We start from the raw sequence: 12,516 nt of genomic DNA, 5'->3' as shown, positions 1-12,516 counted from the left end.
GAGAAGTGCGTTTGTGCCTGCAGCAGCGCTTCTGCCTTCATGCAAAATCCCCACCATTAGAACAGTATCCTTTCCCACACCCGGCGCTGAGAGAATAATAAACAGGGCCCGTTCTGTAAAGTGTGCTCCATTAGCAGAGCAATTTACACCCTGGGCTTCAGCCAACATCTGCAAACCATGGGGGTAGAATTTGTTTTCTCTAAATGGCTCAACACAACCACAACATCGCAAACAATGTCTTAGCCATCAGACCGTAAGTTTGAAGATTTTTTTTTATTTTTGGCTTGTCTTAAGTAGAATGTGTGCTGTTATGAATGTATAAATAAGGCATTGAAAAAAAGCAAAGGAGCTCACAGACTGTTTCTCAGTGATTATGCTGCTTTATTTCCAAAAGCAAAATGGTTTTGGTACCACAGGGATTCCCACAGTAACAACGCCAGGGTCACAATCCCTGAGAGGAGCACATTGGAGATAAAGGATCCAGATACTGGAGTTTAACTTGCAGCTAACGGCACAAATTCTGAGCAGTACACAAAATAAAGTCGGCCGAAAGGTCCGATCAATCAAATCCATATTCAGTCTAAATATCAATTTACAGATACATTTTTTCATACAAGGCACATTAAATAAGTACTGCTTCAGATTAACATTGTACATGTACAACCCAACATGGGTCGGGGACACAGATGGAGACACACTCTGCATCCAGTGTCACCAGTGTTGCTCTTGTAAAGCCCTCAATGAAACCGTTCTACCTGTTTACAGCAAGTACATAAAGAAAATGCTTACAGCCAAAATGCTTTTTTAAGATACTTCACAAGAGCAAAAACCAGTTCAAATCAAGCTGTGCAATTTTCATTAAAGTCTTTGAAAAGCAGAGGAAGTACATCATATTAATTATCTACCAAGATTGTTTCAAATGCACTTCAACTGCATTAAATAACATCTAAACATCTAAGGATGGGAAGTTATGTTTGCCAATTTCGGCACAGCTTTTAGATATAAGAGGGTAATTACAGCTAAAAATGGGGGAAAGTGCATTTAATTTCAACATACCACAGATTTTTGAGAACCTGAGAGTACATTTACAAATCTGCCCATAGCTCAATCAATTAAAAATAAACATTAGCAATAACATTGTTTCCCCCCCAAAAAAACAAACAAAAAAAAACACTTCACATCAATCAGTATATCCGGAGTCTTTTGAAGTCTTTTGATATCAAAACAAAAATAGAACTGAAAGTAGAGAACCAAATATTATAACCTTCCCCCAAAATATTCCACTCAATCAATTTCAGATTTTAAATGGAAAAAAAAAAAAAAAAAAAAAAATTGGACAGTCCTGAGTAAATTCATTACAAAATAAAAAAAATTACCTAATGATCATTAAAACAATTCCATGTAATTTTCAAGAAGAAAACTACATGGAATCACAATAAAAGGAAATAAGCAGGTAAAGCTAGCAGTAGGCTGGGATATATTAATATACATTCTATGAGAATTGCAAATACAAAACAAGCAATATTTAGGACCAAAAGCACAATTGATTGCCTGCAAAGCTTTGACGCTGAAGCTCCTTTGCGCAGGGCACCTGCCCTCCTCTGACCACAGGGGCTGTAGAGGAAGCCCAGGCTCCAGCCAGGAAGGAAATGTCTAAACGGTGGGCCGCACAGCAGCCCTGATAAATCGCAACAGGCCACGGGTCACTGTGACAAAAACACAGCAGCCTCGCGGCCCAATACCACACGGGTCCCCCCTGCCTTTCAGATACCGAGGCAGACTGGGACGGGGATACCAAGAATGGAGCCGGTCGCCTACAAGGCAACCTGAGGAGGACACCAGGGGGTGTCTGGGTACAGCAAACAGTGCACAGACTTAAACCTGAGGGACAAAGAGAGGAAAGAGTGTGACAGTGGCCATTGTAAAAACTGGATTTGATAGTTACTTAACTACTACTGATTCTACGATAATTCTCTATTCATTTTTCCATGTGAAACTCTAGCATAACTTTCAGGGGAATTAAAGTTTGGGTGGAAGTAGCCTAGTGAGTAAAACACTCTCCTATGAACCAGAAGATCAGAGTCACAGGTTATAAACCCCACTTACTAAAATTGGGTCCCTGAGCAAGACAAGGGGACAATCCCTGTAGCTGCTAATAGTAAATCTCTCTGGGTAATGATGTCTGCTAAGTGCCATAAATGTAAACGTAAAAGCTAATTCTCTCACCTGGATGGGTCCTCCTCAACTGGAAAAGCTCCTTTCAGGTTGATGATATTCCTCTTGTTCTCAAACATTCCATAACTCAGTGTGACCTGCAGGCGAGGAACCAAGCACAAACTTAAGTAAAAATCTACACCAAAGCTTTCTTGTGCCAAAAGTCATCCAAACATGCAAAGTACTCACCTGTTTGTGTATTTCTGTTCTGGACACTTGTTGTAGGTTCTCTAGGTGAGAGTGAAAGAGGTTGCTCCTGGTCAGAGGAACCCCAAGCACAGACTCGATAATATAACCAATGGTGCAGTCATCAGGGAGACGGATCTTTTCTGCAGTGTTCATGAAGTGGCCACCACTGGTGAGAAGGAAGAAGACCCTTAGCTACTAAAGCCTGGATTTGAACATCAACGTTTAATTTATTTATAACATTGCCCAATAAGGTTGTCTTACCTTGCCCATGGGCTCATCTTCAAAGCCAAACCACGGCTCACACAGAAACCAGCACCTCCAGTAGCAAACCAGAAATGTACAGGCCTCTGAAATAACACAGAATTCTCCGATGAGACTTTTATTACAATATAACAACCTGTCACTGTCATGACTTGGGTGAACGTCTAGGCTTAACTCACCATTTTGTTGTCACCAAGCCTCTCAGTGGCCTCAATGGGCCTGTCCAGGCTGGGCTTCCCAATGTACATGTCCTGGGTGTGAGGGTAGTGGGACAGAAGCTTCACCAGAGCATTCACATTCACGTAATTATCGTCGTCCACGTGGCAGAACCATCTACGAGAGGAAGAAAAGAGTGAACATTCGAGGAATTGTGCAAATGAGAAGTCCATGAGCTAATCACTCATTAACAGATAAAGGCAGATTACACCTAATAAACCCTATACAAAAGGAACATTTGGAAAATATCAAAAATTGGATCTGATATCGACAGAGATTACCTCCATTTTGTTTTATAGCTGTTAGCATGAATGCTTTCCACGCCAAACATCTCAATCTAGAGGGTCGCTTAATCTAAGATTAGGTTTAAAGATTAGTTACGTGGCACTTACTTCTTCCCTGACTCGATGAACTTGTCGTACTCCACAGCCATCTTGCAGGACAGGGCTTGGCGACTGTGGGCTGCTGAGCAGTTGGTGTTGATGGCGTGGCTCCCTGCAGAAACAACATGAGGTACTCAACATTCATCTTCGATTCAACTAAAAATCCATGCCCATGGCAAGAGAGCCATCCCCAAACTCCTTAATAGCATCTGCTAGAGCTAGCCCAAGGAGCTTAGCGCGAGACTGTTCATGGGGATTAAATGGACTGCTCCGTAAAGATGTGTGAAGTCCACAAAAACGGAAACTTACCAACTTTTTTCTTCAGCTCTTCGTCCTCTCCATCAGTGAAGATGTATGTCTGAGGAACAAAGAGAAAAGGCAGATCAGACATCTCTTTCACAGACTTTAGACATGTTACGCCATCAGTTTAACGGATGCTGTATTCTGATTCGAACACAAAAAGCTTCGGACGTCTTTTGTGCGCCAGAGAGCTCGTTTAGTCTGATTAAAAAAAAACTTGAGTTAAACAAGCCAATGGGGCTCCGGCTGAATAAAGGCCTCTTGTGCCGCCTTTCAAACTCGCCATGGCAACTGCTCTGGCACCCTCAAAGCATCTCCCCGAAAACAGAACAAAGACTGAGGCGGACAGCCCCACCCCACCTCCCCAACCACCAATCCTGTAAACTCTCTCAAACTCGGGGTGTTGAATGGGACGCGGAGAACCACAGCAATGACGTTTTATGAATAGAAGCGCCACTCGGCACCATCCACCCCTCCGGCCAGGGACGTGCCGGGGCGAGAGACACAAAGGGGTACAGAGGCCTACTGGTTAACTTAACAGTAGAGCCGGGGATGGAGGGGGTGGCTGGGTTCAACCCAACTACACACCTCCACCCCCCAAGCGCGGACACACTTAAATAATAGGGCCGGGGATTAGGGGGTCCTTTGTGATAGATAAGACCGAGCAGGTGCGAGGCTGCACTCTACAGCAGAACAGTTTAAAAGGGCCGATTCACCCCCCATCCCAAAAAAAAAAAAAAAAAAAAAACCCACACACACAATCAGATGCCGGGCCGACAGGCCCCACTCACTTCTCTGTTTCAACTCAGGTGAGAAGACACCTGTCGCACGTTGCTTTGTCGCAGCCACGTGTCTTAACATGTTGCAACCGGTGCACAAACACACGCGCTCTATTTAATGGCGGCCAACACACTCTCCCCCAACTGAACTGTTTTACTGCCGAAAAACGGCCTCGCTTGTGATCCGTATCTTAACAGAGGTTTGTAAGGTTTATAGACCTAAAACACACACACACAAAGCCGGTGCTTTATTCCTATTACCTTGAAGGCTGCCCGGCCTGATTGGTTTGCCGAACGGACTCCCAGCAGATGTTTTTTTAATGTACGGGGCCCCCGGCGCCGTGTTTGTTTAGAGAGGCAGGCGGTTGGGGTTGGTAAAGGGATCAGACGGCATTAAAAAAAAAAAAAAAAAAAAAAAAAAAAAAAGGCTGAATGGACGACCTAATCAGAGCCGGTGGTGGCTGCCAGGGCGCCAGCGGGCACAGACAGAGCGCAGGAAGGTGAAGCGAGAGAAAACGCGCTGCTGATTAGTAAATTGAAATCTGTGTGTGGTCATTTGGTCCCACTTTACCCCCCCAGCACCCCCTTCAGCATAACAATGAGGTGTCCTTTCATGCGGCCTGAAGGCCTCCGCCGGGTACATTTTAAATATGTTTGCAGTGCACATTTGCATACAGCTGCAGTAGTTAACTAAAGAGACCCCCCCCACCCCCCCGAGGGTGCCTCTCATCCTCACCCTCAGCCAAACAATCTATCAAAAGGAGACTTTAACCACGTCAACGAAGCCGCAGAGAATGAGTCCTAAACCACTTTTTTTTTTTTTTATATGAATGTACGTTTTACACATGAAAGGCTGGGGAAGGGGTTTGTGGTGTGATGCGGTTTTTACAGCGGGGCCGCAGATAACCGGTAGGGCCGAGAGGAGAGGTGACGCAGGACGGTTGAAGCTCGCCGATGCCTGGGCCCGGACGGCTGTCTCCAGCTCCCCAGGAAGGAAAAGGGACGACCCCACCCTCCCCACCCCGGCCACCTTCCATCCAGAGCGCTAAACTCCCCTCTCTCTCCCCGCCAGCACCGCTCAACCTTATTCGGTCACTTACAGCCTGCGGTGTCGCACATGGAATAAGTTCTGGAAAAGGAGACAAACGAGTTCGTAGGAGATTTACGGCCTGTAATGGATCAGCTACCAGGGGCCTTGTAAATGTGCAGTTGTTACGAGGGTCTGCAAGTCGTGGTCGCTACGGTCAGCGCAGTGTAACAGGACACCGGATGCTGCCGCCGTTCCCCCATTGTCCAGCAGATCTTCGCTGCCGGGGAGGCAGCTGCATTGTTCCAGAAGGGAAATTAGCAGAAACGCCGGAAGCCGGGGACCGCCAGCAGCCATACCAGAATAACACCGATGTGTGGAACTTCTAACAAGTTTGTCTTGGTTTAATATGGTCATTGCTTCAAATATTGGCCAAATCCTTTATTACATATTAATACTACATAATTCATTTTTTTTTTTTGACAATGTTAAACATTAGTATACCGCAATAAAATTCCCCATTTAGGGACTTTTTTAAAATTAATTAGTGAGAAATGTGAATGACTGGAACTACTTGGATTTTGTTTTTATTTACATTATCAACCTTTTTTCCTCTTTCCTGTCCGACCAGCAAGAACTTGGTTCTCTACCAGTCACCAGGTTCCTTAAACCACTGGCTTACTAAATACTTAGTGTTTTATGAACTTTGTATACATGTGTATACATATTTTTTAGATAATATACAAGAGACTTTGTTAAATGTAACATCTGACCTCGAGAAGTTGTACTAATCACTGCGGGCAGTTTTCCCACAAAATAACTTTTTCCCACGCACACCCGTCCGCTGGAGCCCAGATCAGCTCTGCTCGGTCTGTTTACGTGTAAACATCCCCCGAGCACGAGCTACACTTCACCTGGAACATAAAGGTGTGTGTGTGTGTGTTTGTGTGGGTCACCATGAATACCACAGGCATAAATGGGGGACCGCGTCACACACTTCCTTCACCTGCATGCGCACCATTGCCGTTCACATGACGAAGGTAAACCAACGGTCTAAACAAGTCCACGGTTCCCGGCAGCTCTGGCCCAGGTCCAGACGGCGTCTCTACAATTAAAGGGGCTTTTCTGCACTCGGGTGTCCCTGGTTTAAATGGGCAGGAGGTGAGGCCTTTGTTCTCGGTCTCTGGGCCACCTGGCCTGGTAAACTCTTGCCAAAGCGCTCAGGCAACTCGGTGGGAACCTGAAAGCCGTGTAGCAACCTGGGAGTCAGATGCTGGTTAAGCCCGGATGACGGGGCATGAGCGGGGACAGTCTCCATAGCAACCAATGTGAAGATGCACAAAGGGACCAGGGTCTGTTGCTAAGGCCAAGGATGCTACATTCAAATTAAAATCGAGCCAGCAGCACAGCACTGTCCCTCTAAAGAACTCGGGACTGGCACAAACAACAAAAAAAAAGGGGGCCGTGATTGTGCCCGAGGCAAATTAACATGACTTTTTATTAAGAAGTATGCGTGACGACTCGAGGTGGTGGGTAAAATCACTTTGACTGCTCTGGGTTTCTGCCTGAGATGGCTTTTGTGAGGGGGCTGTTTAAAAAAAAAAAAAAAAAAGTTCCATTTTTCACAGGGTCCACGTCTTCAGACACTGCGACACTCAGCATGCACTTCGAGAAGTGAAAAGAAAAAAAAAAAAAAAAAAAAAAGACTCCCTTTCACATTGTCCTCGTCACCGAAGCTCCTTAATGAAGCTTTTCCCACCGCCCGGGCTGCTTGACCCAAACGCGGCTCCGGCTTCCCCTGGTTCCCATGGAGAACTGGAGACAAGGGGCTGGGAAAAAGCTTTTCTTTGGCCTTCAAGAAAGGCGCTTTGTTCGGCCTGGAACGGGACAGCTCTGAGGCCGCAACTGTGATGCATCCACGGCACCAGCTCTTTCACTGGGACGCCCCGAACAATGGGGCAGGAAGGGTGTTGGAAGAGAGGGGAAAAAAATAAAGTGTCCCAAAAACTGGGACTTAAATCTGTCAGCATCACATTCCCAGTGTGTGAAGCAAAGCAAGGATCCATATTTCAGGAGCTGGTGCTTGTAGCACCCACAAAAGAAGCTAAATCCCTGGGGAGATTTCAGACGCGCCCATTTTTCCCACCAACAATAACGAACGCACGTTCTGATAATACCAAGCAGATGTTGGCCCAACAAAGAAACGTGACAGATGCTGAAAGGTCAAAGGTCGCCTACCTGTCGCGTGTTCCTCGAAATCCACGTCTCCAGCAGCAGGTCCAGCCTGGACCTGTGGAACTTCTTGGTGGTTTTCACGGCGATGAAGACGTCGTCGGCGCCGATGTCTTCGGCGGGCGGCTCGTCGGCGGCCGCGGGGGACGCGTTCGGCGTCTCCACGGCGCGCCGGGAGCGCGCCAGCTTGGAGAAGTAGGCGGAGAAGCCCCGCGACTGGTCGGGGGACGCGTCGCGGAGGCTCTGCAGCGAGCGCATCCCCACCTCGCTGCCGTGCTGCGCGCCGTCCGCCCGCGTCCTGTGCAGCTGCGCGACGAGCAGCAGCAGCAGCAGCAGCGCCAGGCAGCCGACGGCGGCTCCCGCCACCGCGGCCTGCGTCCTCCTGCCGGAGCTTTTCAACATTCTGGCGCGCTTAAAGTACGGCAGCAGAGGGAAGAACGGAAATAAACGCGCGCCGCATCTACTCGAAAACAACGCTAATAAACTTTTATATCGACCTGCCCGCTGACAGCGCTGAGACTACACTGCCGGCTTCCAGCGGGAGAGGGGCTTTATAAACTACCACCGCGTGGGCCGCGTCACGTGGGGGCTCGCCCCACCCCTCAGAGGCAAAGATGGGCGGAGCACAATCTGGGAGCCGCCCCATAGGCGAAGGGGTCGTGTGCTCCACTAGACCCAGCCAATGCCAGTTTCTCTGTAAGGAAAATGAAGCCATTTACACTTACATTTACAGCATTTACCAGACGCCCTTATCCAGAGCGACTAATCAGTAGTTACAGGGACAGTCCCCCCGGGAGCAACTTAGGTTTAAGTGTCTTGCTCATGGACACAATGGTTGTAAGTGGGGTTCGAACCTGGGTCTTCTGGTGCACAGGCAAGTGTCTTACCCACTAGGCTACTATCACCATATACCTTTAAAAAAATTATTGTGAAATATTTGCCGCATTTTATACATAGATTTTTACAGTCATACACATAAAACCAAATCCCAACCATTAAAAAAACGTCACATTTGCTGAGCTTATTTTATACCTCAGATTTTACCTTTACAGCATTTATCAGACTCCCTTATCCAGAGCGACTTACAATCGGTATTGAGAGGGACAGTCCCCCCCGGAGCAACTTAGTGTTAAGTGTCTTGCTCAGGGACACAATGGTAGTAAGTGGGATTTGAACCTGGGTTTCATGGTTCATATGCTGTAAATGTCATAGGCAAGTGTCTTACCACTACACTACTACAGCCCCTATTTTCCCTGCATTGACCATAAATGTACATCGCAATAATTGTATTATAAAATTCATACATTTAAATTTTTGCCATTTGCGTTGTTCAGCATACCAGATAAGAGTAAAAAGTTTCATTGAATGATAGCAATGCGACAGGTGGGCAGCAGAACCGTTCAGTTCGCCTTTTTTTCCCCGCTTGACAGTTGGTGATAAAGTGCGTGTGTGCGCGCACGTGTGTGCCAGGTCCCGGTGATTTACAGCTCTCCCCGGCGTGAAAGTCTGGTGCGAGTTCTCTGCAGGTGCCTCTGGTGGCTGCGGCGGGCCAAGAGAACCGAGGCGCCTTTTTCACACCCTTTGACGCCAGCCATCAATCTTCACCTCGATTGTCAACACTCATCTCCTAAATGAAATTCGTAATGATTTTGGCAGCTACTGTGTGAATGGCTGCGATTTCTTGAGGGGTCCAAGCGACTCCTCCTGCCCAAGGCAGCAGCACCCATCTGTGTGAAGCCCCCCTCGACTGAGACATGACCTGCCGACAGCTTGTTCCTTGGCGCGGCCTAATCAATTCTTCCAAGTTGACCTTGCAAGGCTTTTGAACACATGCCGGCGGCTTCGCAGTGCTTCCCATTGACATGGCTGCTCCTCCTCGGCAAAGGCCTTCTGGAGGAGGGCGCATGACCCCAGGCGTGAGTTCCAGCAGACGTCCAGGCAGCTGCAGATGACAAGCCGCTAGACCCGCCCCTTTCCCATTCACATCCCCTCTCAGTGCGGCTGCCAACCGGCTCCGATTGGACTGTGGTCTGGATGCCATCAGCCAATTTCATTAAGACTCTGTGCTGAGGTATGCGGAGAGGGAACCACAGAACGGCTCTCAGAGCCCCATTCTTCTTGGTGTCATTACTTTGTCTCTTGCGTATCGAGATATTTAAATCACTTATTAACATGACTCGTCTGTAATCTAACAGTAATTATCCAGGCTTTCTCTTTAGCGGCTTTCTTTTTTTATTTAGTGGTTTGCTTTCGGTGACTGTGTGTGAATATAAAGAAGCGGGAGCGTGTGTGTTAACTTTAAACTGTCCAAGTTTTGGACAGACGGACAACAGTCTCTGTGGGTCTTTTGAAAGAGCCACACAAAAAGGACATAGAAGAGAGTATGAGGAACCAGGCAGAGGGGGTTGTCCCCGTGGCCCCATATTCCTCTTGGATCAGCGAGCTCTTTCTAAGCTCCATTGCAGGGGACACGTCCCACCTAAGAAAGCCCTTTTGGCCGGACCCGTCCTTGCAACCGCCCTGACAATGGATGTTGTTAAAACTAAGGGGGTGTTAAATAAAAAGAACGTACAAAAGTAAAAGGTCCTCTTGTACCCCCAAATCATGACGGCTGCCCCTGCAGCAGCCCACTGCTCTGACTGATGAAAAATATAAAGCGAGGAACGTTTCTTTCTCTCTTTCACGCCTGCTCTCTTTAATCAAAGAAACCCTCCCCTCCTCACCGCATCCCGGATCTGTCCCCTCTGAAGACGGCACCACTGAATTCCGATGAAATGAAATCTCCCCGGCCAAGAGTGCCCCACTTCCCCACAAGAATGCCCAGAGAGCCCACTAATAAAGGCAGCCACCCAACCCACCCTCCAAACCGGCGTCTCTGAGGGTTCGTGCAGGACCCCGTCGGGACTGGATGTGATTACCGAGCTGCTATTTATAGATTTTAGCATTACTGGGAGCAGCACAAAAGAGAGGTGTGGCATTCCTGGGTCTATTGTGGGTGTCGTCCCTCAGGATCCTGTGACTCCGAGCGAAGGTCTGTCTGGTACCAAACAACAGCACATTCTCCAGCATTTGAGGCACAATGCCTGGTCGGCTTTATGCAGCTGCCTTTACTTTGATTTTATTGAAATGCCTGGAGGTTTACAACACTTTTGGTGGCCTAGTGGTTAATCAAGGGGCCCCGTAATCAGAAGGTTGCCGGTTCGAATCCCGATCCGCCAAGGTGCCACTGAGCGAAGCACCGTCCCCACACACTGCTCCCCCGGTGCCTGTCATGGCTGCCCACTGCTCACTCAGGGTGATGGGTTAAATGCACAGGACAAATTTCACTGTGTGCACCGTGTGCTGTGCTGCTGTGTATCACATGTGACAATCACTTCACTTCAGGTTGTGACAGATATCAATCTTATTGATAAAATTTGTTTTAAAATATGGACGCTCTATTTAAATAGGTTTAGGTAACGAGGACACTGGTGGCCATGGGCATATCCTGTCCACCATACTTTCCTTATTTACTCTTTATCCTTCATTCCTAGATTTAGAGACTGACTCAGTGACTGCTTTTGAAGATAGGAGTCAAATTCATCCCAGCTGTATGTGAGGGGTAGATCTGTGTGGCTCTCATCAGTCACACACACACCACATACACACAGACACAGACGGATGTGTGTTCACTGTGGATTTCTCTGCTGAACGTCTACATGGTCTGAATGGAACGTTTTGAAAACATCAAAACCATACCTCCGTAATGCGATCTGTATGGTTCTATACGACAGAGCCCACAGCGGACAAAGGCATGAAAGACTCCAGAAAAGCCCATGCATTTATTTCACCATCGTGGAATCTTCCATCATTGTGTCACAGTGACAACTTTGTAAAACCTTAATGAATCACACAAGAAGGGTCACCTGTCATGTTGTCAATTCACATGACATTGAATTCTGTCTGAAAATAGATCTGCAGGCTCTTTGAAGGCGCACATGTGAATACAGTGCCAACCTCCATAGCATCATGTACTAACCTCAGTTCCCTAAAAATAGCACCGGCCTGACATGAGCAACGAAAGGACCCCAGACTCAAAGGGCGAGTGGGTCTGATTTCTATTAACAAACACTCACAGGTACCACTGACAACCATTTACACAAATATCGTCACGCTCAGTCATATGTCAGATGATCAGAGGCAAAAGCAGATGAGTTTTGCAGCTGGTGTCCCAATATGATATCAGGGGAAACTACATGTGTTTCAAATTCAATTATGCATTCTTCACTGGTTAATTCCCAAAACAGTGAAAACAGTGTTTAATTGCTTGAGTAAAAAAAAAAAGTGATGTGATGCTGCTGCTGTAATCACCTTCAAATATGAAATTAGGTCCCTTACCTGTATACACCAATCAAGCATAACATTATGGCCACTGACAGGTAATGTGTATAAACTCATTCGTTATTTCATTACAGTGACATGTGCCAGTATGTGGGATATATCAGGAAGGATCGGTGTAAAAGTAAAATTTCTCCTGTCATCCCATCTGAACCTGTTATGGGAACCACGAACATCCCTATTCTGCAAATGCAGTACAATTAAATAAAAAAGAATTAAACAATTTAAAATTGTACATTTTGACACTAAATAATTTCAAAGAAGGATTAAATAAAACTGTAAGTAAAAATGTATTGAATAACCCGAATTGAAACAAATTGAAAATGGCTTTGTTGAATTTGTTTGATGGGCCACCACTGTTGTTGCCTCATATACTTTGAGTTCACAGCAAGGTCTGGAAAAAGTCTTCTTGCAGCAGCAGCATTGTTGTGGTGACTATTGTTTCTTAATGTGTTACCAATAAACAGAGAAGAGACGCGGGGGGATGAGCTGGAGGACAAGACCTTTTCTCCCCAAGATTTCCATTCACTATTTTCCA

At 46.8% G+C, this 12,516-nt stretch overlaps 1 protein-coding gene across 1 annotated transcript; it reads right to left on the bottom strand.

Moving 5' to 3' along the window:
* Positions 1 to 1,337: 1,337 nt before the first annotated feature.
* On the bottom strand, positions 1,338 to 8,113 carry LOC114783702 (beta-1,3-N-acetylglucosaminyltransferase lunatic fringe-like). The gene is made up of 8 exons (XM_028969207.1): positions 7,608 to 8,113; positions 3,573 to 3,621; positions 3,273 to 3,375; positions 2,844 to 2,997; positions 2,665 to 2,750; positions 2,404 to 2,569; positions 2,227 to 2,312; positions 1,338 to 1,881 (listed from the first exon to the last, which is right to left on the bottom strand). Exons 1-8 carry the CDS (start codon positions 8,001 to 8,003, stop codon positions 1,815 to 1,817), a joined length of 1,107 nt encoding a protein of 368 aa, XP_028825040.1. The 5' UTR covers positions 8,004 to 8,113; the 3' UTR covers positions 1,338 to 1,814.
* Positions 8,114 to 12,516: the final 4,403 nt, after the last annotated feature.

Source organism: Denticeps clupeoides, unplaced genomic scaffold (assembly GCF_900700375.1).
Source record: "Denticeps clupeoides unplaced genomic scaffold, fDenClu1.1, whole genome shotgun sequence".
NCBI lineage: Eukaryota > Metazoa > Chordata > Actinopteri > Clupeiformes > Denticipitidae > Denticeps > Denticeps clupeoides.
This window is presented reverse-complemented; position numbering and strand designations above follow the sequence as displayed.

Bases quoted from the DNA above. Each gene is read 5' to 3' on its own strand.
- LOC114783702 (XM_028969207.1), bottom strand. From the start codon at position 8,003: ATGTTGAAAAGCTCCGGCAGGAGGACGCAGGCCGCGGTGGCGGGAGCC. The intron at 3,622-7,607 runs GTAGGCGACCTT...TTTGTTCCTCAG, and splicing joins TTTCGAGGAACACGCGACAG to ACATACATCTTCACTGATGG. The intron at 2,998-3,272 runs GTAAGTGCCACG...TTCCTCTCGTAG, and splicing joins TTCATCGAGTCAGGGAAGAA to ATGGTTCTGCCACGTGGACG.